This window comes from Podarcis bocagei (assembly GCF_964188305.1).
Source record: "Podarcis bocagei genome assembly, chromosome: 8".
NCBI lineage: Eukaryota > Metazoa > Chordata > Lepidosauria > Squamata > Lacertidae > Podarcis > Podarcis bocagei.
In genome coordinates, this window is record NC_138133.1 from 47,297,822 (window position 1) to 47,320,727 (window position 22,906).

A 22,906-nucleotide genomic window follows, 5' to 3' on the forward strand; every position below is an offset into this window, starting at 1 on the left:
TTTATTTCACGATAATTATGTACCAGTATGGAATAAGATAAAAAAGGACCTGGAGGTGTGGGGTAGAATGAAATTCTCATTTTGGGGAAGGATTGCAACAATAAAGATGAATGTGCTACCAAAAATGTTATTTTTATTTCAAACAATACCAATAATATAAGGAGTGACAATATTTAAAGAATGGCAAAGAATATTGTCAAGATATATTTGGCAGGGCAAGAAACCAAGAATTAAATTTAAGATATTAACTGACGCAAGAGAAAGAGGAGGTTTCGCCCTGCCAGACTTGAGGTTATATTATGAAGCGTCATGTCTTTGTTGGTTGAAAGAATGGATGAAGTTAGAAAATAATGAATTATTGTATTTAGAATGTTATGATAATAGATTTGGTTGGCACGCGTATTTATGGTATGATAAAAAAGGAATATATAAAGGGTTTGAGAACCACATCTTTAGAGGATCTTTGATTGGAGTTTGGAATAGGTATAAAAATGTATTAGAACCAAAGATTCCGCATTGGTTATCACCATTAGAGGTTATGAGTATTAAAAAGATAAATATGAGCGGGAGATGGATAACATATGAGAAACTATTAAAAAAGGAAGGAAATAAGTGGAAATTGAAACCATATGAAGAAGTAAAAGAATATGTTAAGGTTTGGCTGCATTATTTTCAGTTAAATGAAATGTTTAAAAAAGAGGTTTTAGAGAGGGGATATTCTGAAAAAGAATCTAGATTTCAACAAGAAATCTTAAACAATGAAGTGAATTTTTTATCTAAAATGTATAAAATATTGTTGGAATGGAATACTGTGGACGAAGAGGTTAAATCTGTTATGATTAGTTGGGCTAGAGATTTCGGATATAATATTGAATTTGAGAAATGGACTAAACTATGGAAGGATGGGTTAAAGTTTACAGCTTGTACTACGATTAAGGAAAATGTTATGAAGATGTTATATAGATAGTATATAACACCAGTAAAACTGGGTAAAATGTATAAAGTGTGTAATAAATGTTGGAAGTGTAAGGAGACAGAAGGAACATTTTACCATATGTGGTGGGAATGTAAGAAGGTAAAAAGCTTCTGGGCGATGATCTATAATGAGTTAAAGAAAATGCTGAAATATACTTTTGTTAAAAAACCAGAAGCTCTCTTGTTGGGAATACTGGATAATGAAATTAGTAAAAAAGATGTGAAATTAGTTTTGTATGCAGTAACAGCAGCCAGAATTTTGCTGGCACAGAAATGGAAACAGGAAGAGATGCCCACGAAAGAAGAATGGAGGATGAAACTGATGGAATACACAGAAATGGACAGATTGACGGGGAAAATTAGGAACCAACATGACCAGAGATTCTCCGAGGACTGGAAATTTACAGAGTATATCAAAAATTTCTGTGATGAGCAAATAACGTTCGTTGGCTTTCAAGAAGCTCTGTGAAATTACTGTTAGAAATATTGTTTAAAAATATGATGTGATTAAGAGTATTTGAGTGCAATATAATATTGGGAAATGTGAGATGAGGATAAAAAATAAACGGAAAATTATCAGACAAGCTGAGGGAAGTTCTGGAAAAAAGGGTTTAAGTTAAAAATGGATGTATAATTTTGTAAAAATGTTTTTTTTTAATGGAAAATCTAATAAAAATATTTATTTAAAAAAAAAGAAACACAAAATGCCATTTTCATCCGATTCCATTCATAGTGGGATCCTATTCATCAACTAACACACAGCATTTAGCCCATACAGAAACATTTTCCTACAGGTATGGTGTAAATCTAGTTCCTTTGTAACTGACAACTGAAGTCACACAGTCTTGAAAGGCTGAACTTCCAAACTGGGCTAAATCTCAGTGATTTGTCCTCATTTAATTTTTCTTCATCTGTATCTGCATTTGCCCCATTTTTAACTGTTTAAACATTATTAGATCTTAAGCAATTCAATGTTTTTTAATATTATTTCACCTGTCAAGAAACAATCCAGGCATGTCATACCCTTTTGGCTTTTTGTTCTTGTTTACCGGGCATGGTGTTTGTTGAACTCGCCTCCAGATCATTCTATACCAGATGTACAGTTAGAGGAAAAGTCACTCTTCTATCTCAAAACACTTGTGTGATCTGAAGCCTAGTGCCTTGTCAGTCCTGTTCCTTCCCTCTGAAGGCCCTGCTTTGGGGCGGCTGGGGGGTCGATTTAGAAATGAGACGATTTTTCTACACAGCTTCAGAAAAGAGATTCTGATCTGACTAGTTGATCTGCACACTCTAGGACAGAGCATTAATTTTGCACAGGGTGACGTGGCACACCAAAAGCAGTGCATGAGGTTCATACAGTGGGTGACTACGATTGCTTGGGAATTTTTATTTCCCGAGGGAAGCAAGGTAGCAAAATATCTGGGACTGACCCTGGATGCTCAGACCTGGTCCCTGGGGCATTTCCAGCTACTCTGATGCACAGACAGTAAATTTAAGAACAGTGCACTGAGTTTATGTTAGAGGTCTTGCTGCATTTTGACCCAGGTTAATTCATTCTTCAGAGGCTATAAAACAGAATCTTAAATGGACACCACTTCTCCCCTTCTCACCCCCCCACTCCCACCCCCAATTTTGGCCCCTGTAGCTTTCTTACAGCAGTAGTGAGTGGGGTGGCCCCTTCCCCCCTTGTAATTTGTAGTTTGGCCCTCAGAGTCAGTGACAGAGTAAGAATTAGGAGGAAGTTCCAGGCATTCTGTCTAGCGTTAAATCCACACACTGCCTCTCAATGAATACATTGAAGTAATCCTCAGAATTCCATCTGTACACTGCTTCCCCACACAAAATAGATTACTACTTGTCATCTTTCATAATCTCCCCTACTTGTTTTACCTTCTTCCACCCTCTCTCTCCAACTATACATATTATAAATGCTTGAAAGGTTACGTAGTACTTGTTTTCTCATTGCTGAGATGAGAGAGAGAGAGAGAGAGAGAGAGAGAGAGACTGTTTTGTAGGCATTCCTATGAAGCATCCTCTCTGTGTGTGCATGTGCTGGAAGACAAGCCCAATGAAACGAAGGGAGGGAGATGCTGAACAACACCGCACAAAGTTGCCGACTGTTCGGCTACAAGCCAGAAAATGAATCCAATTTTTCATTCTGTCATTATAAATATTTCAGTGCAAATGGTACTGATTTTCTGCAACTGTGGTTAAGCAGAGGGCCTCTGAGTGAATATTTTTTTAAAAAAAATAAAACAGAAAGGAAAAAAAATAAAGAGTGAAAAATAAAAAGAGGAATACAGGGAAAAGAAATTAGCGTAGGCAACCAATTAATTCCTTCCCTTAAATGTACAAGACTCTGGGAGAAATTGTACAATGATGTAGCACATGACTCAAAGAAGGATGGGGAAAAAAACATTTACCCTGCTCTTCTTCTGACAGTTTCTCATAAAATATCTGCAGTCCATCTATCTTTTAGTACTCCAGGCTCCTCTGGAGAGCAGAAAATAGTAGTTTAAAGCTCACTTCTGTGCCAGTCTGCAGGAGATTGCTTTCCACAGGACCCCTGCTGATGGAGGCCTAGGGGAAGAGGCCCAGGAGTTATTCAATCAGCCCAAGACTCTGGGGCGGCTGGGGGTCCTTTGAGGGCTGATTATAAAGCTGCCCTCCTGTTGCCTGCCTCAGAACAGAACGAAATGAGCAGCCTCTTGCTGAGCAGATTCTGCAAGAAGGAATTTCACCTGTCATGGAGTTTGTCAGAATTTCAGGATTTATCTTGGTGCAAAATTAATAAAATACCAAGAAGGATTTCAACCTGACTACTCAGCCATGTCATCTCAAAGTGATCTTTCACCTAAGAAAACCTAGACACTGAGCTTCTCAAGTCATTTTTGCCCTACTTTATTATTTTTTTATAAAAAAACCCATGGAACTTTTGTATGATGCTTCACTCACCATACGGTGCTTTTAAAGATAATAATAAAAAAGCCCAGGCTTTTTATATAGAGCTATACTTGCGCTAACTCCAGTCAATGCCTGCAGTGTGATATACTGTGTCCATGTAATAGATAGAATAGGAGAAGGGAAGTCATGCTGTAGTTTCCGGACTCTCATTCTCACTCTGTGTAACCAAGCTGGAAGATCTCCTGAAAGCTTCCCCTTTGTTTAATCAATTTTACTCATGTTCTGAAATGGCAGAATAGCAAAAGGGAAGGTGGATAAGCTTGCTGCTTCTTAAAAAAACAACACCCACCTAGCACTGGCTGAGTGCTCCAGTGACCCAGGGGACTGCCCAACTGAGAACATTAACATGATTTTATTTTGAAAAGCTCTTCCTCAGAGGAAAACAAGGAGTTAAAAAAAATGGCATGGGCCATGTTGGAGAGGTTTATCACCAGTGACATCATACACACTATCCAATGGATGCTGAGATTCCTGCATGGCCATATTTACACACAGTGTTTCAAATGTCCTAGGAAGTGGGGGGGGGGGGGAATCAATGTCTTGCGGTCTGAGAGCTAACAAAATGAACCATTCCCAAAACAGAAAAGCTTCCTTAAGGGAAGGTATTTTGATCCTGTGCAACAAATTCTTGGTTTTCTATCTTTTGTGCTATAAAACAAGGCAGAGAGTATGTAAAGACACTTCCAGTGGCGAGAAAAGAGAACTTCATCATAGTTACACAGCCTACCAATGTTCTGGGAGAAAGCCTAGGTAGTTGCTAATGTTGAACATTTCACCTGACATTTGTGCATACTAAACCTCTGAAAGATTATAAACACACACAAACACAAAAGGTCATTTTTGCAATTCACAACACACTGAGCCTCTTATGATATCACATCTGTTAAAGTTATTCACAGGCAACTGAGGTCTAGATTTGATTTATGTTCTAAAGTTGTGTTAACAACAAACTGCATCAACACACACTGTGAAATACATAAATATATTATTGTTGCATTGCTACTATCTGTTTATATCTTTCCATCTTATTTGTAGTCATAGAACCCAGGGCAGCAGCAAGGGGTCATGGTAATAAGAGTGCCATCCTAAATCTCTGTGGTCCAATTCTGACCCTCCTATTGTGTACTCCAGGCTCTTGTCACAGCTCAGTTCTCTTCAGACAGCCCTTTCACCCAATAAAAAATCTTCATATGGGGTCTATTTTAGAAACGACACTGTTTGCTTATATTTTCTGGTCATGTGATTCCCATGCCTTGGGAAACGTGGAGGCAATTAACTCTCTGACTCTGAGAGGGCTGCCTCAGTTCAGAGAGGAAATAAGCATGAGGAAAGTGAAAAATAGTTGCAGGCACAAATTAGGCGATGGGTGGGTAAATACTGTTCAGTTTGCTACATTTCAGGCAAATGTGGGATGCAAATGCTTCAAGAAATAAAAGGTCAGTGTGCCAACAAATCAGCAGAAGATCCAGAAAACTGACAAAAGCCATTTAGTTCATCACTTTTCCCATACAGAAATTCCATCAGGAAAGCAAAGCAAATTAGAGACTCCAAAGTCCTTTAAAAAGAGCCAGACACCCATCAGTATAGTGTTTTCAAAAACGGGGCCTATAATAAATCTCTCTTCTGGCTCTTTTCCATTTAGACGACAATTTAACATTAATACACACCATCAAGCCACTTCTACCAGGCAGAAGTACTTTGACAGTTTTAACACCAAGAGATCTCGCGGCAAAGAGAGCTGGCGAAGGCACGCAAGTGAATGCACAGATGGTGGGAGGGGACGCAGGGTGCTCTCAGCAGGCTACAGTAGAGATGCATTAACTCCACAGAGGGATAAGGACTTCCCACCAGTACAGTCATGAATTATAACTGAGCATGGGAGCGAGTTCTTACTGCCTGTCGCACAGCAAATATAGTGTTCCATTTTCCTGCACAATCACCTTTCACCTTGACAAACTCAAAGCAAAGCAAAATGCACTGCTAATATTTAATGGTACAGCATTTCTCTACATGGTATGGTATATATCTGCAGGAAGACACGCACAGACAGAGTGAGAAACTACCATTCAAAGACTGATATGCACCCTATGTTTTGCTGATGTGTTTAGTAGAATAAATACATTACAAAACTAGGAAAGCAGCGGGGGGTGGGAGGAGCTGCCTTTTGAAGCTGTACATTGAAGTATCGTGTGAAGATGATACTTTGTGCCCTCAGGGCCAGTGCAAGATATTTTTCTTCCTGAGGGTGGAGCAGCAAACATTGTCACCCCCTCACTCTTGCCAAGTACCCTCTGTGAACCTTCCTGAGACCTCCAGATATAGGGCGGTATATAAATTCAACAACAACAACAACAACAACAACAACTCTAAAGTGCAAATTGTTTTGGCTTCTGAAGCAGAAAACGCCACAAACACTTCTGTCCCTCCTTCAAGGAAAAATATAGAGACAATTAACTAAACAGCTAATAATTTTCTCCCCTTTCGTGACACTCAAAATCAGCTACCTGGGGCAAATGTCTCACTCTGCCTAATGGAAGAGCCGGCCTAAATTTTTCATGTAGCAGAAATAAATTACCTGTATGCACCGCCCAGAGAAGATCCAGAGGTAAATGCAACTTACTTAGGAAAATGCTTTCAAATATGCAGAGGGATCTACAGTAAAAAGCCATGGCTTGATCAAAAGCTAACTCACAAAACAAATTCTAAATAAAACCTGAAACCCTATCCTAAGACAAGCCTTACGTAGCTAGCCCTGTTGCCCTTCTATACTGACGGGACAGTGGACACTGTTAGAGAAAAACATATAACACAGAACCAATGCTGAATCCCATTGTCATGCTAAACTATGCCAATAGACAGGGCACCATGCCACTATGGAGACCTCACTGAAGTGGAACCATTATTAAGCAATGCCACATTGTGGAAAGTGTGCCCAACCCTCAGCTCTGAGTTGGACTATTTTAAAAGCCAACACAGATCAACAATGACAGGAAGGCAGGAAGGCATTAAACCATGTAAACCACGTGAAACTTGACCAGCAGGGCGAGCAAGACTCTGCCATGTATACTAAAGTTTGATTCTTTTAAAGAAGAAATCCAGGACTTAAATTTAACTCATATGTAAATGATTAAGGCTGCTATTCTATCACCTCTTACCAGGAAGTAAGTCTCATTGAGCTCAATGGGGCTTTCTTTTATGTAGACTTGTACAGGATCGCACCGTAAGTATGGAATTTAGCAGAAGAGAGGAAAGGCAATGGTCAGGAATCAGCTGTGCCACAAAGAGTCCTTTGTTTGATTTATTTTACACGTTAATCAGTCTTAAAGCCGCAAATAAAATGCTCTGAGAATAAAGTCACGCCAAGCCCACTTCTTTATAGAATTTCTGGGACATGCTCCTTCATGAAATACTTGCCATGCTGTTACAAAATGATTGTATTTACATTTTTTTTTTTAAAAAAAAGATTCTGTACATCTCATCCCCAGAGAGAGCCATCCACTGCCAAATTGTATTGCCCTCAGTGCAGTCATCAATGGAAAAGATTTGTTGTTGTAGGCAGTTTAAGAATTCCACCACTTTTAAAGGGGGCGTTTATCCTGCCTTTCACTTTCGTTTAAAGCTTCAGTGTTCCCTGTTCTAAATGACAGCACCGCAAGCACTGCTTTTAAGCGCGATTCATCTTGCCTACCACATCTCAGGTTTTTACACAGAGCACCACTCTCTCTCTCCAACAATGGAGTCTTACTCCTTCATAGCTCCAGGGCAGAGACTGTTACTAGCTGTAGACTTGCCGCCAAATATCACAATAAAGGATACAAATGTGAATTCCTCTTAAAATACAGGTTTGGCTCTGGAAAATATCTTGCTCTAGCATACCCTGTCAATAGCAAACAATAGATCTTTCAAGATACACAGCAGCCTTTCTGTGTCTGAAACAGTCATATAAAACAATGCATCACAGCATCCCCCACCCTGTTTAGATTAAGGGTTGATTGTGATTAGATTCAGATTTATGCTTCTCCTATTCTAAGCCTCATGTTTTCTGTTTACTCTTGGTTTGCTAATGATGCTTCATAATCCTTATAAAACACATACCCAAAGAAGGCTGCCTTGGCAAAATATTTGATGGTATAGGAAAACTGTCACTAATAATTATCCCCATTTTACAGACAGAAAGCAGAAGCGGAGTTTGTCATGACAGCAGCAATTCCAGAATGGGGATTTATGGATACATCATGCTGCCATTTACTGCAGGAAGCACCTTGCTATGATTTCATCTGCTTGTGTCCAGGCGACTGCAGTTTTTCCTGGCTAAGAGGTGAAATCTCTATCTCCACAGTAAGGACAGGACAGCAAGGCACCTCTTTCAGCAGTAGGTCAAAATGCCCCTGGGAGCACTTCACAACAGAATGAACATCCTGCTTCTTCTGACTCATATCATAGATGAAAAAGGGGGGAAAGGACACAAAGAGAATGAAAGAAGTCAAAGAAATCTCTTAACATAAAGAATAATAAACTGTAGAATATAGTGGTAACTCAGGTTAAGAACTTAATTCATTCTGAAGGTCCGTTCTTAACTTGAAACTGTTCTTAACCTGAGGTACTACTTTAGCTAATAGGGCCTCCCGCTGCCGCCACGCGATTTCCATTCTTATCCTGAAGCAAAGTTCTTAACCCGAGGTACTATTTCTGGGTTAGCGGAGTCTATAACCTGAAGCGTCTGAAATCTGAAGTACCACTGTAGACCAATCCAAACAATGAAAAGAAAAACAATCAGTTTTTCAAAGGTGGGGAGCCCAAATAAATGTCATAGGTGGCTTGGTCAAGCTATTCTCCTATCTATAATATATACTGACTAATTGCCACCCCCTTGGTCCAGAGCAAGCCATTTTGCTATCTGAGCAAGATGGGGCCTGCCTCTGCTGTACCCCTGAGCACCAGAGGCCTCTACCTACTGTAGACCAGTGGTAGCTAATGGGAAGCCTTCCAGATGCTTGTGGACTACAACTCCTACCACCCCCAGGCAGCACAACCAATGGTAAGGGATGATGGGAGTTGTAGTCCAACAACATCTGGAGGGCACCATGTTGGCTGTTGCTGCTATAGACACTACAGATGAGCCAAATAACAGGGCGTTGTCAAAATATCCAGCCAGTAGTTGCTGGCAACAGGAGCTCCAGCAGCAGGGCAGTCACTAGCAAAAGGTGCCCATTTTCTGGAGGGCTCGTGGTGGTGGCTTCCAGAGGTGGCAGCAGGGAGCTTCTTCCGATGCCCCTTTCAAGCTGCTGCCTTAGACAAGTGGCTCGGTGTACCTCATGTATCTACCAAACTGCAGAGGCATCAGAAATAGATGCTGGAGTTACCCAGGAAGGATGTGCTGCTGCTACAGCAGCGGTGTCCTCAGTGGCTTCTGACCGCTGCTGAAGATACTGAGCGGTAGCTTTCCCATAGGACAACAGGAACGTCACCACAACACTGGCTTCTGATGTTAATTGTGAATGTTATTCCCCAGGTTTGGTGTTCTTAAGTCTGGGAGCAAAAATGGAGAACGTATTATGCCTAGAGAACAGTTGTGTGTAGACTGCAAGACTATCGATTCTGCCTCAACCTGCTTCCCTCATGGAGCAACCAAAGAGGAACCAGAGCTGGGGTCTAATGATACACTGGTGCTGTTCATAGTCAGCACCATAAATCCAACTGACAGCTTCTAGCCAGCACCACCTCTGCTGCCACCGTGCCCATAGAAATGGAATTCTTGGGGACTTGTAGCTTTTTTTACACGTGCAAACCAGCACCAAACAAACCTTTTGAATGTCTGCCTCTGTTGCTGACAATCCAGTCAAGAGATAGTGAACAAGTTCCAATGTTGCCAGGACACAGCCCTCTGTCCCATAAAAAAAAAGACATCTTGTTGGGGTGCTGCCTGACACAGCACTACCATTGCTTTTGAGCTCCAGAGTGACACATTACTTTCTGCTTGCTGAAATATACATGTTGTTGAAGGGGTTCTGTTTAGCTTATTGGAGATAACAGAGAGTGGCAGGAGGTGTCAAGTCTACATTCTCCCTGGTAGTGATCGCTTTGGCTATCTTTCCAGCATTCCAAGTCCTAGGCACATGTGTAAGGCACCTAAGAACTCATGAAGGACAAAGCAAAAATTATTCAACATCTTTATCAACGACTTGGATGATGGACTCAAGGGCATCCTGATCAAATTTGCAGATGACAACAAACTGGGAGGGGTGGCTAACACCCCAGAGGACAGGATCACACTTCAAAACGACCCTGACAGATTAGAGAACTGGGCAAAAACAAACAAGATGAATTTTAACAGGGAGAAATGTAAAGTATTGCACTTGGGCAAAAAAAATGAGAGGCACAAATACAAGATGGGTGACACCTGGCTTGAGAGCAGTACATGTGAAAAGGATCTAGGAGTCTTGGTTGACCACAAACTTGACATGAGCCAACAGTGTGACGCGGCAGCTAAAAAAGCCAATGCAATTCTGGGCTGCATCAATAGGAGTATAGCATCTAGATCAAGGGAAGTAATAGTGCCACTGTATTCTGCTCTGGTCAGACCTCACCTGGAGTACTGTGTCCAGTTCTGGGCACCACAGTTCAAGAAGGACACTGACAAACTGGAACGTGTCCAGAGGAGGGCAACCAAAATGGTCAAAGGCCTGGAAACAATGCCTTATGAGGAACGGCTAAGGGAGCTGGGCATGTTTAGCCTGGAGAAGAGGAGGTTAAGGGGTGATATGATAGCCATGTTCAAATATATAAAAGGATGTCACATAGAGGAGGGAGAAAGGTTGTTTTCTGCTGCTCCAGAGAAGCGGACACGGAGCAATGGATCCAAACTACAAGAAAGAAGATTCCACCTAAACATTAGGAAGAACTTCCTGACAGTAAGAGCTGTTCGACAGTGGAATTTGCTGCCAAGGAGTGTGGTGGAGTCTCCTACTTTGGAGGTCTTTAAGCAGAGGCTTGACGACCATATGTCAGGAGTGCTCTGATGGTGTTTCCTGCTTGGCAGGGGGTTGGACTCGATGGCCCTTGTGGTCTCTTCCAACTCTATGATTCTATGAAAAAAAGTTATTGAGACCCATTAAAGCCCTCCCTTTAAACAGTGTCACTAGAGCAAAACCAACTTTGGGAATGAAAGCTCAAATATAAAAGAGACAATTTGCAGTGTTTATTTTTCACTTCTAAAACACAGGAAATTTTGTTTCATCAGACCCTTCTGATATGTGGAACGCAAGGCTTTCGTTCCAGCACGTGCTTGGATCATCTAGAGGTTTGCAGCAGTACTTTGGGAGGTAATAAGTTTCAACATGCAGTTTCTGAATGGGGAAATCTTAAGTGAGGACAATGGAGCCATGGGCTGGTGGGAGAGGAGAAGGGAGGGAGAACTAGTCATGAAGCTCTTTAATACAGTAATCATGGGTGCTTCAAAAGTCACCCTGGTGACAGTCCCAGAAATGGCCATCTGTTGTCAACTATGAGTCAGATGAAGGGTAATCTAAGGTCAGTTCTTGGTCTCTAACAGCAGGGAAATGAAAGGGAAGAAAAAGCTGTAGAATGAAGAGATGGTGATTCACGCTTAGCGTAGGAAAACTACTTACTATTATAGGTTGCATTAGGTGGTCAAACATAACTGAGCTGTTAGAGGATATATACAAATACAAATGGAAAGCTTAACTCTACCCAGCTAATATTGTTTTGCTATGCATATTTAGCCTACTCCCAAGTCTAAAGGCTGTGTTCAGAAGATTTTTGTTCCAAATTAATTAGTCCAGAATAAATACTGCACCCTCAAACAACATTTTCAAAATCATCCAATTAAGATTAGTTTCCTTTAATCACCCTTCTGTTCATGTTATAAGGGGTTTTTAAAGAATTACAAAAAGGGTGAATTGATGACTCTTCCAGCAGATACTTACAGAAGCATTTCAATCAGGATCTTTCATCTTAGATTAAACAAATTAGAGTATTTTTCACCATGCTATCTGTTTAGTGCTTTTTCAAGAGTGGAGTGAAAAAGGCTCATCAGCTTAATCAGTCTGTGGTGAACAAAAGCATGGTTAACATTTGTTAAGGGGTTAATTAATTTGTAATATATTAATGCTCGTTCACAGGAAAAGGTATATGTTTATATAGTGAAGAGCCAATTCAATGCTGGTACTGAGTGGTCTGAACTATTTTCTAAGTTACTATGCAATCTGGAAACGTCTGGATTGAAGACATTGCTGGCCCTGTAGAAAGGCTCTGAGCATACAAGGCAAGGTATGCTGCACAGAATTCTGAACCAAACCCAGATATTAGTCCGGCCCAATTGGAATCCTGAAGCATAAGCAAAACATGCCAGAGTAAGCTCCTCCCAAGACAATGCTTTTGAGCAAACAATCTTTGGTTTCCTGTGGGGCAGGAGACCGGGGCAAGGGAGGGATTCAGAGGGCTCTCTGAAGAATGTCATGATCAGGCTTTGTTCCGCTTTTGCTGTTGGGCTCTCCTTTAATTTGGATGGGATTTCCTCTATGTTTTGAAAGGTGGAGTTAAGTTGCTTATGTCTTTTAAATGCATGCAGGTCCAACAGAAAGTTACTGAAATTCCTCAACTTCCCTTGGAATTTCTACAGGCGTTCCTCCAAAGGTGGAGCCTCCAGTTTCACTCTCAAAACTTCAAAATATCACTGGGCTGTTACATGGATGTTACATGTTTCTTACATACAGTGGGTACACGTAAGTTGCTATAGCTAAATAACATTTTCCTAGTTATGCCTATTTGCATTTTGTGCAAGTGATAGTGCAATTATTGTTTCTATATGAAAATTGGATTCCCTTCCTCCACCATATCCTGCTTCTCTCAACTGCTTTAGCAAATTAATATTACCTTGATGATTGGTATTTACATTTGCTGCAGGAAATACTGTACTCACTGACCTAATGTATTTCTTTTTTAAACTTAGACCAACAGGGCCAGCCCTCCCATTAGACACACTAGACTTTCCGCTATCTCATTTGAACAATGAAATAAATCCACTACTGGCAACGCAAAACAGCATACCCTCCAACATTTCTCTGGTGAAAATAGGGACATCCCATTCCATAATTGTAATCATTTTGCTATTTATACCCCACACATCTTTCTGGGTTGCCCCAGTCTCTCTGGGCAGCTTCCAACATATACAAAAACATAATAAAACATTAAACATTTTAAAAAAATCTTCCCTATACAGGATTGCCTTGAAACGGCTCAGGGGTCAGATAACCCCATACCCTCCAACATTTCTCCAATGAAAATAGGGACAACCCAAGGAAAAGGAGGACATTCCGGATCAAATCAGAAACCGGGACAGCTTCTCTAAATCGGGGATGTCCCTGGGAAACAGGGATACTTGGATAACTTGGGTCTGCAACAGTCATGCCACCAAATCAAAGTACAATTTAGAAGCATCAGCATTCTTCAGCTAAACAACTCCTAAAAATTAAAAACAGAGCAAGCATAAAAAACCTTTAAAAATAGGCAAAACACAGTTCAACAAGGCAAAACACAACAAAGAAACACACAAAGAGGAGCTAAGCAGAGATTGTTAGTAGTTATGAACATTGCAACTAATGCAACATTTTTTTAATGGTTTCAGTTTAATATGGGATATTGAACTGATTTTTTCAGTCTAAGATGCTCAATTGAACCATTTTCAACAACTGGAGCTCTGAAGAAAAAGGAGTCATTCTATATGCTATTACAAGAATCCCTGTGAAAAAAAGAAGCCAGTGCATAAGACACAGCTAAGCTATTTAATCATTTTACGTCCTCATTGTACAATGTGACTGACACATCAGATCTAGTTGATTTTACAAGGGGCTATAAATATTCACACCCTAATGAACCACCTACCCACTGGGAGTGATTATATTTGAATAGGCCAATCAAATAAGGTTGGGTTCACACAATCCAGATCAGGAAGTTTCTTTTTCAGAAAAGAATTACCTTATGAAAGACTAATATGGCTCTAAAGTCCTTTAATCCCCAGGGGAGAAATGGAACAGTGGAAGGAATTTAAAACATGTTCCTTTAGTCATGTCATTCATACATTTTCAGGTTCCCGCCCCCCAAACATTTTTGTAACAAACTCTCTTGTACCAAAGTACAACTACGTTAACTGTTTGGGGAAAAGGACTGCCAAGAAAACTGGAGACCTCTTTTATGTACAGATGTTTTCAGGCATCCCTGAAGGACAATATCATGATTACTCTTCAGATGTCCTTGGTAATTTCACCTCTATGTAAACAGATACTAAAGAAAAACCCTACTTCAAATTTCAAATGCAATCTTTAAAACTCTGCAAAATAAAAGGTTTTCACCACAATAAAATTAATATAACAAGACTAGAAAGTTAATTGAATGAGGCACTATTTTCTTGTGTTGTCACATTTGGAATCCCGCTGACTTATACCTGGGAAGACGTGTTTCTTTTTATTTGTGAAGTTTGCTGTGGCAGAATATGATGATCCCCAGCTAGTGTTTAAATTCTAATAAGTTATATGCTAGGCCTCAACCTTGCCTGGAACTCATGAGAAGAAAACAGGTTGTGGTTGCTTAGCGATGATGGAAAAACACTCGGAACATGGTCTGAAAGCAGGTTCCAAGTCTGAGCCCTGGTGCAAAGGAAGACCTCTCTCCAGTCTATGATATATTTGGGAATATTACTTGGTTCTTAGAAATATTCTCTACCATATTGAAGAAGCCTGTTTGCCTACCACAGCTGACTGAAATTATCATATTTAAGCACTGAGTTCACACATTAGTTAGTGGAAGTGGTGGCAATCAGCACTTTCTTGAGAGCTGGGGCACTTTGATGTAGGTTATGGCATTATGAGAATTCCTAAATTCAGGTGCTTATGTCTGGAGCGCTGAATAACACCGTGCCTCTTTTTCTGTTATAAATAGCAGCTGCTGATGCTCAAGACCTCTGAAAAATTAAGGCTATAATATATGAAAATGTTGGCCTAAAGCTGAGTGATGTTAATTGGATTTCAGGTAGATTTCCTTCCAAAGGAGGAGAACAGATAAGATATTCCTTACTGGATGCATAATCACAGCAGGCCTCCAGGGCCTGAAAACCAGTGGCTGCTCCCCCTCTTCCCAATGACTCCGGGGATCTTGAAATGTCAAATCTAATCCTTTGCTTCATTTAAAAAAAATTCTTAGCCTTTTTCCTTGTGAAGATATCCTTGAAAATTTAAATTGATCGCTTGAGTTGAAAGTTTAGAATGCTTCACCCCTTCCTGCTATTTATTATCATAGAAGAAATATTAAGCATGGTACTGTTGACTCCATGTCCACCATAATCTCTTTCTTAGAGGTTTTATTGGAAGGTCTCTCATAGTCTCCGTCTAGAAATTAAACACAAGCAACTTCTCCCCTAAGGAGTGGCAGCTCAATAGCTTGAGTAATAGTATCATTAGAGCTGATCAAGCGCAAGCAACGTCATTTCAACCATGTAACCTTTTGGCTGACCCAGAAGAGACCCAGGTTGGCTGCAGCTCTTGAAATTAGCAGGCTGATAATCTAGTGAAAGATCTGCTTGGATGGATCTCTGTATCAATTTGGGCTGTCGTGGAGGGTGCGATACACCACCCAGAGTGTGATGAAATACCCTTTCAGACATTGCTGTTTCAGTTATAAGGGATTTCTTAATATGCTCCTCTTGGCTTCCAGGAGAGCAGTAACATTGTTGACAACCTGACCTTTCATTGAAAATCTCTAAGATAGGAAATTAACACAGTCCTCCTAAGCAAGTGCATTGCCAAACCGTTGCCCATGTTTATAATTCCCACCTGCCTTACTGTCCTTCCTTTTCCTTCTATCCTCATCTGAAAACTGCCAACAAATCACCCTTCGTTTAGAATTGCCTCCTATAATGTGTTTTCTTTTCATGTCACAATGATTCTCCCGTCCTTCCCTTATCTGTAAAGTTGTGACGTTTTCCTTCCATTTGTTAGCTAATGTTTAACATTAGCTAATGTTGAAAAATACTGCATATGTTGTACCAAAATCCAATTGTAAATGATTCAGAATAATTAGATAATAATCTCATGGAAAACTTCTCACGATGTTCACACACCAAACCCCAGGCTGCAGTGGCAATCCATTTTGAAAAACCATTATTTCTATTGTATCTACGCCAGACGATTTCCTAAAAGTCAACTTTGAGAAAACTCTACCTTCACTCATCACAGACAAGGATGAACTTCTCAGTAACTGAAGGGACATTCACAGGCAAAACCAGCTTTTGTGCCTTTTATTAGTGGCAGACTAAGACTATTGTTCTTTTTATAAAAAAAAATAGGCTCTGTATTTGAGGTGTCTAGATTCACAAGTCCTTTAGCAGGGGGAGAAGCTACATCCATTTCAACACAGGAATGCATAAGTTACAACCTTTAAGAACATCTCATTAAGAAGAAAAAAAGCATCATTACATGTGGATACTTTTGTAAAATGGGAAGTGGTTCAGAATCTTAATTTTCAGCAGGTGTAACAAAAACCATTCTTGGCAAATCTATAGCTGCTATGTGCGAGCAACGGAGAGACCTTTTAAAATAAATTCTAACTTCATGTAAGAGCTCTAGACTTGCTTTTCTGTTTCTCTCTAGAGAACTAATGTGTCCCAATGAAAGCAAAATATGGGTTTACAAATGAACGCTAGGGACTCAAGAATTCTACTTTTAACAAAAGACAAAGCTTTCTTCTAAGTTCAAGAGCAGGACTGCCAGATGAGATTAAGCCCTGACATGGAGATTTCTGCATGGAATATTCAATCTATCAGGGGCAGGGGGGAGAGAGAGACTATGTAGTATAATAATTAAAACAATTGATTTTTAATACCTTTTGTACATTTGCTATTTGCATAGTAATATGATTGCTACCTCTTGGTTCTACCACTCACCCAAGAACAGTTTAATTTTGACCTGACTATTTCAGGAGCCTGAAAGAGACATCAATAAAGACCACTTCTTCACACATTACATCTTTTAAAATACGTCTAAAATGTGTTAAGTTTACACTTAAAAATGTAATATGTGGATGCAGTAAATGTGTATTTGTAATTGAGTACATCTTACTGTCACACTAATCAGGGAGCACAGATTGGTCACAGCAGCCTGTTAAGTAAATACTCAAGGGCAAGGCAAATCCAGGTTTGCTGCCTCGTAATGTGTGAAATGACCCTAATGGGGATCTGTAGGTGGAAGTGCAAAGTTGCAATTAGAGAAAGGGTTTGCACTTACACAAACACACTTTTGTTGTCACTCTCGTGGTGTGTGTGGCGCACCTCTTCTCTACAACTGACGAGCAGGGACAAAGGAAAAGGGGGGTTTGCTGAGAAGATTGATGTATGTGGATGGTATTTGTGAATAGATGCAGGCCCTCAAAGAAGATTATTTTCTTTTGCTCCAGCTGATCATCATCTCCTTCAGCTGTGACAGAGTGCAAGACAGGAGAGGTGCAGCGCAAGCCCTGGGCCTTGACTGGAGGCTTTTAAAGGTATAGGCCTCTTCCCCAAGCTGCAACTTGCCAGTTTTATACATGAACCCTTTAATAAAGCTTTCACTTCTCACACAGGAATATCCCTGTACTCCCAAGTTACAGCTGCCTTCTCACAGTCTCCAACTGTGTCTCAGCAGAGAACCCAGAAGCTGTATTGGGGGCGGGATGCAGCTGAAGGGTTAGCATGTCAGGCCAGTTGTACCATACGAATTCAAAGCACTTGAAATGGACAGTGCTTCCCTCAGATCCTTCCATGGTCAGAATCAAGACTGTTGGCAACTCCAACTACGACTCAAGTTCAGTTATCACTTCCTCCAGAGCGGAAGGCGTAAGTAAAATTATACTTCTGTGCACTTGTTTCTTTCTTTGTGATGCTACAAACTCTGCAGTTCAAACCACAGTTTACCTTTTTGTAATCGGCAAAGGATGAATCTACAAGACCTATCATCCTCCTTCAAGTCTGCAGCACAGAAATGTGTTCTGACGTAGCCTCCCTAGCAGTTCTTAAGATGCAGCTTGGACAGTCTTACATATGGGCTAACTGCAAATATGCCTGTCTACTGACCATCCCTAAGATCAATTCCGATGAAGCATCATTGCACTTCACAGAAACCAGTCCTATGGATGCACCACGCGAACACCTTTGGTGAAGAATACATACTACAACCATCTCTACTGAAACCCCTTCAATAAGCTGAGTACCTGCAGTTCTGTTTGGAAGAAGAACTTTTGTGGGCACTGTGTGCAGTCATAGATCTTGTCTTCTTGTCCATGGGCCGAAAAAATATGTTGCTGCAACTTGTTGGCTTGAACAAACACTGCAACATTAAAAAGAAAAAGTGAACTTTTTGTTATACGTTTTATACATGGAAAGACTTTTTTTGTGAACATTTCCTCATTAACTCACAGCAATTGCAAAGGGTACAATTATCCAAGAACCCTGTAATTTCTGATTATACTGTTGCTATAATAGGCACCAGCCACGATTGCTCAGCTCTACATCCAAGTCCTAATTTTCTTTTCTTTGTAAAAGAACTGTGCTTATATGTCTGGTAAAAACATAATCAAATACTGTTTCAATCTCAAACACTCAGAAATGTACCTTTCCCCTCACCACAATAATTTCAGATTGCACCACAATGTGCTGAACATCAAAAGCAACATTTGAAAATAAACAAATCCTTGCTACTGTGAAATATGGAAGCGACAGATACAAAAGCACAAAAACACATACCCGCTATTTTTATTTATTTATGCATTTGCCCAAAACTTAAATCTAGCAAACTATTTCTGTATTTAAATGTGTTAATGTTAAAATTATATCCCACAGCTACTTTGGGGCAATGTCTATAAACGTAAAACACAACTGCAGGTAAATTCTCTTTGGATACTTTAAGATCAACTCTGAGTACACACTGAATGCAAGGGTTTCAATAATATAAACATGTTCAATTTTAATGACTACAAAACAAGGCCCTAAGACTGTGTAACAGTTTACCTAGGAGACATACTATTAATAATTAAATTGTATATGCCAGAGGCAGTGTTTGGGTTGGCAGCACTGACTTCTGATGGATGCCTGGTGCACTGTGACCTAAAAAAAGTTTGCATCTACAATATTAATCTGTATAGGCAGGGAAAGGATTTATTAAAGACGTTGGCATTTAACTTTGACTCCATTCCTAATCATTAAAATAATTCTAATTGAATGCCAAAAAAAGAAAAGAGAAAAGAATTAGAATAGGGTTCTTGTGAGTCATACATTTTAATCACATTTCTCATTACCTTAAAAAGGATTGTATTCCATTTTCCATATAAAACTTGTATTGGTGATTTTTGGTTTTGTTAATATTCTACACACTAAAATAATTTAATAGCATATTACTCATAAAACATCGTTGTTTATGATTAATGTGCTGTGTCTATTTACCCCATCAGCAAAAATGGAAAATGGGTTTCTTTATACATTTTACAGGGCCACTGGCTGAAATATTAAAGGATTATTGTTATTATTATTATTTTAATCAGGGAACTTATTTATGGTGAGAACCACAAGTAGGGTTGCTTTTCATACGCTTTTTTGTACACTGTTGTTTTTTAAAAATCCATCCTAAACTTAACTCTTTGAATCACAAGCTGTATTAAGGGAATAAAGGGGGGAAACGCTTACACACACACACACACACAGCAAAATCCTGTACAATTAATGCAAAAACTAAAATGCAAAAGAAATGCTTGAATTATTGAACCCAGATGCCTGACAGGCATACGGTTGAAAGCAAAACTATCTACAGCCTCAGACATCATTACTGCAAGCTGTGTAGTGAAAATTAACTAAATTGTTATAATGCAGGAAAACATGTCTAACTTGAATATGGGAAGGTAATAATCAGTAGCAGCAACTTCAACCAACAGAAGAGAAATCTTACTTTAATTTGGCTCTCGTAGTGGATGCCTGCATTTTATTGGGAATGGAGCTGCCAAACAAGAAGGACTAATACGAAAGTACTAAGGGTCATGTTTTCTTATCAAAGTGCATCAGTGGAGAACAAAAACCCCAAATTGCTTCCCGCTGATAGAGAGCTGTGCAAACCGCTGATTTTCCTCTTTTAGAAAAAAGAAATCCTGCATTTATTCACTATGATTCAGGGTATAATTTTAAGGTGCATTATTGCTGTCAAACATAAAAGGTCTGCATGCAGTCTTTATGGTTTAATTTTCAGCGACAGTTGCAGGTTTATGCTTCTTCCAGTATGTCAGTGTGTTTTGTACCCCTACCAGGATGGTAGGGGAGCTTGTCTTATTGGCAATAGATAGGCCTATAAACAGCAAATGCCTGAGGTTTCTCACAACAATGGAAAGGAAGGCATGGTTCCAAGCCATGATTCCTGGAGTATCAATTACCTCTGGTTGTGGGGAAGCAGTAACATGGGAAGGGGCTTGAGGAGGTGGCAGTGTGAAGCTGATTTACGGTGGGGATAAGGCGAGAGTGGAAGAGTACAGAGGTACAGAAGTAAGGAAAATGCACTTGATAGTTTCTTTGAGGGTATGGTTACCAGGTGTCCCCGTTTCCCGGGGACAGTCCCTGGATTTACAAATCTGCCCCGGGACAAAATCCGTCCCCGGAATGTCCCCGTATTTCATTTAATGTCCCCGGATTTATATTTTAAGTGTTGTAGATTTATTAGTAGGGAATGAATGTTGTGTGATTGGTTCAATGGCACAAGGCACATCATATGGGGACATCTGGCAAGGCAAAATGGCGGGCGCCATGGCAGCAAGCAGCTCTTGAAGCCAGCCAGAGCCAACTGCGCTACGAGGCTGGCTCCAGGCTGCTGAGACTGCCACTGCCGCCACCATTGCCGAGAGGGAACCGGGGACGCCTGGCATGTCAACTGGAGGAAACACTGACAGCCCCCCCCCCCCGTGCAACCCGAATCGAGCCAGGAGCGAGAGCACCAGGCCACTGCCCAGCGGTGCTCCGGGGCCAGAAAACCCCTGGAGGCGACGCAGGGAGAAGGAGGAGAGGAGAAGGAGAAGGAAGAGAGAGAAAGAGGAAGGAGGGGAAAAAATGGGATCCCCAACCTTCGGGCCGCTTAGGAAAGGTAGGAGAGCACTGGGAGGGCAAGGACATGTGGCCAAGCCCAGGCGTGACCCGAGCCTACTCCACGGCGGCTAGCACTCCAAGAGAGCAGGCTGGGGCCCAGAGGAAGGCCGTGCGACAGATGAGACCATAGAAGAGAAGATATTACTGCTTAATTTAAAGGTGTCCCTGGATTCTTTGAAAAGAATCTGGTAACCTTCTTTGAGGGAGTACACAACGGCAAGCACATCGTTTAATCACAGCAGAAGCATCAGTTGGTAGCTGACGTTATATGAAGGCAGTTTTCATAAACAAAATGTCAGAGAGATCTATATAGAGTGTTCAGTAGAGGTGTTGTGCTGCAAGTAACTGTGGGTGAAGCAACATGTTGTTTAATGCATAGCTGTAAACTGTGTGTGTGTGTTTAAATTCATAAGTGGCAGGGGCCATCTGGATGAGGTGTCAGCACACATGGAAGGAAGGCTTAATCATCTCCTCCACAGCCACAACTCCTTCCCCACGAAACTTCCCCCCTGCAGCAGTAAACATTGGTACCAAAGGGGAGCTTTATTTATCTGCTTATTGGCAAAACGTAAATACTGCTTATTGAAAGAAAACGCTAAGAGGTTTACGTAAAATGTAAAAAATGTTCATTAAAATAGCAATTAAAGCAGCAATTAATAGGGGACATAATAAAATTATAAAAATATAGATAAAAAGCAAGGTTGTTTTTTTAAAAAAACCCACACATCTATGACTATGGAGACGTTGTAGCTTCTCATTCTTATTGTCTGTTTTCTTGCTTATAGAAAATCCTTTAAAAAGGCGTTAAAATGTTACATGTCTGGGTAGGCTTGCTTCAACAAAAAAGCTTTTAGCAGCTATTGAAAACTGTACCACCCAAACTTAGATCAGATCTGCACGTTTATACCCAAAATATTATAAACAATGTGTAGTTTGATGTGCTGTGCTGAATACTTGAGGGATAAACATGGTGAATCTGATCTAAGTCCGGTTATATGTAGAAGATCCCCTACCACCTCAAATGTCAGCAATTAACAGTGGCTTCTTGGGTCAACATATGCCTGGTTCTACATGCAGACATGAAGACACAGAGGCCAATCAGCTTAAATGGAGCATGACTTGAGAATGCACTGCTGAAAACAAGCCCCACAGACACGTGATCTTCCTTTGAGAATGTATGTACATCAGATAGGAATGTAGCGGGATACAATGGGGATTCATCTCACTTTATGGTTAGAGCAGTGTGGCATGTGGAAGATGAGATACAGTAGAGGGGAGGAAACAGGCAGAAATCAGAACCTTCTGCTCAGCACATGGGTCTCTGGAACCCACCCTATTGATACGATAAAAACATATTTTGTGTGAGGTGTGCTTGTAAAAGCAATTCAGGTAGATGGAGGTCCAATCTTTCTGCACACTTGACTTTTAAAATAATTCTTAATCAATACCACTAACGAGCACAAATCTAATACTTCCATGCAAGCTGACCTGAAGTCAATGTCTGGCATAAATGGCATCATTTGAGAGTGTGCATGAATAAAACAAACAGTTCCTGAATACTCACCTGTAAAGCAGACTGGACATTTGAAGGTCCCTCCCATTCCTTCAAAGCTGTGTTCTATCAGATGGCACTGTAGTTTGGCAGGAGAATCAAATGTCTGGTTGCAGAGCTTGCACTCGTGGTTTAGTCCTTCATCTAGTGGGGAAAATATGAGAAAAGTTTATTGTCACTTGCGATGCTTGAAACCCAATCTCTTGCTAAAGAATTCCAGGATTAGATTTTATGCAGGATCATGAACGATATAC

General features: G+C 40.4%; 2 protein-coding genes across 11 annotated transcripts in view; one reads left to right on the forward strand and one right to left on the reverse strand.

Annotated features, from left to right (window-relative positions):
* The window catches only part of LOC308594114 (uncharacterized protein), a 166,730-nt gene extending 144,073 nt beyond the window's left edge, over positions 1–22,657 (forward strand). The window contains exon 6 of one of the 3 annotated variants that reach the window (XM_081206845.1): positions 21,260–22,657. In XM_081206845.1, coding sequence (XP_081062971.1) covers positions 21,260–21,333 — 74 coding nt within the window. In that variant the 3' untranslated portion in view covers positions 21,334–22,657. Of the gene's footprint in view, positions 1–8,108; positions 8,765–11,179; positions 12,224–21,259 lie in introns of those variants that run through there. The other 2 variants (XM_081206844.1, XM_081206846.1) reach the window with 2 other exon arrangements.
* The window catches only part of ZNF521 (zinc finger protein 521), a 300,478-nt gene that overhangs the window by 19,010 nt on the left and 258,562 nt on the right, over positions 1–22,906 (reverse strand). For all 8 annotated transcript variants that reach the window (XM_081206776.1, XM_081206774.1, XM_081206773.1 and 5 more), the window contains 2 exons: positions 22,665–22,796; positions 18,196–18,311 (listed from right to left, as the gene is read on the reverse strand). In XM_081206776.1, coding sequence (XP_081062902.1) covers positions 18,196–18,311; positions 22,665–22,796 — 248 coding nt within the window. The remainder of the gene's footprint in view (positions 1–18,195; positions 18,312–22,664; positions 22,797–22,906) is intronic.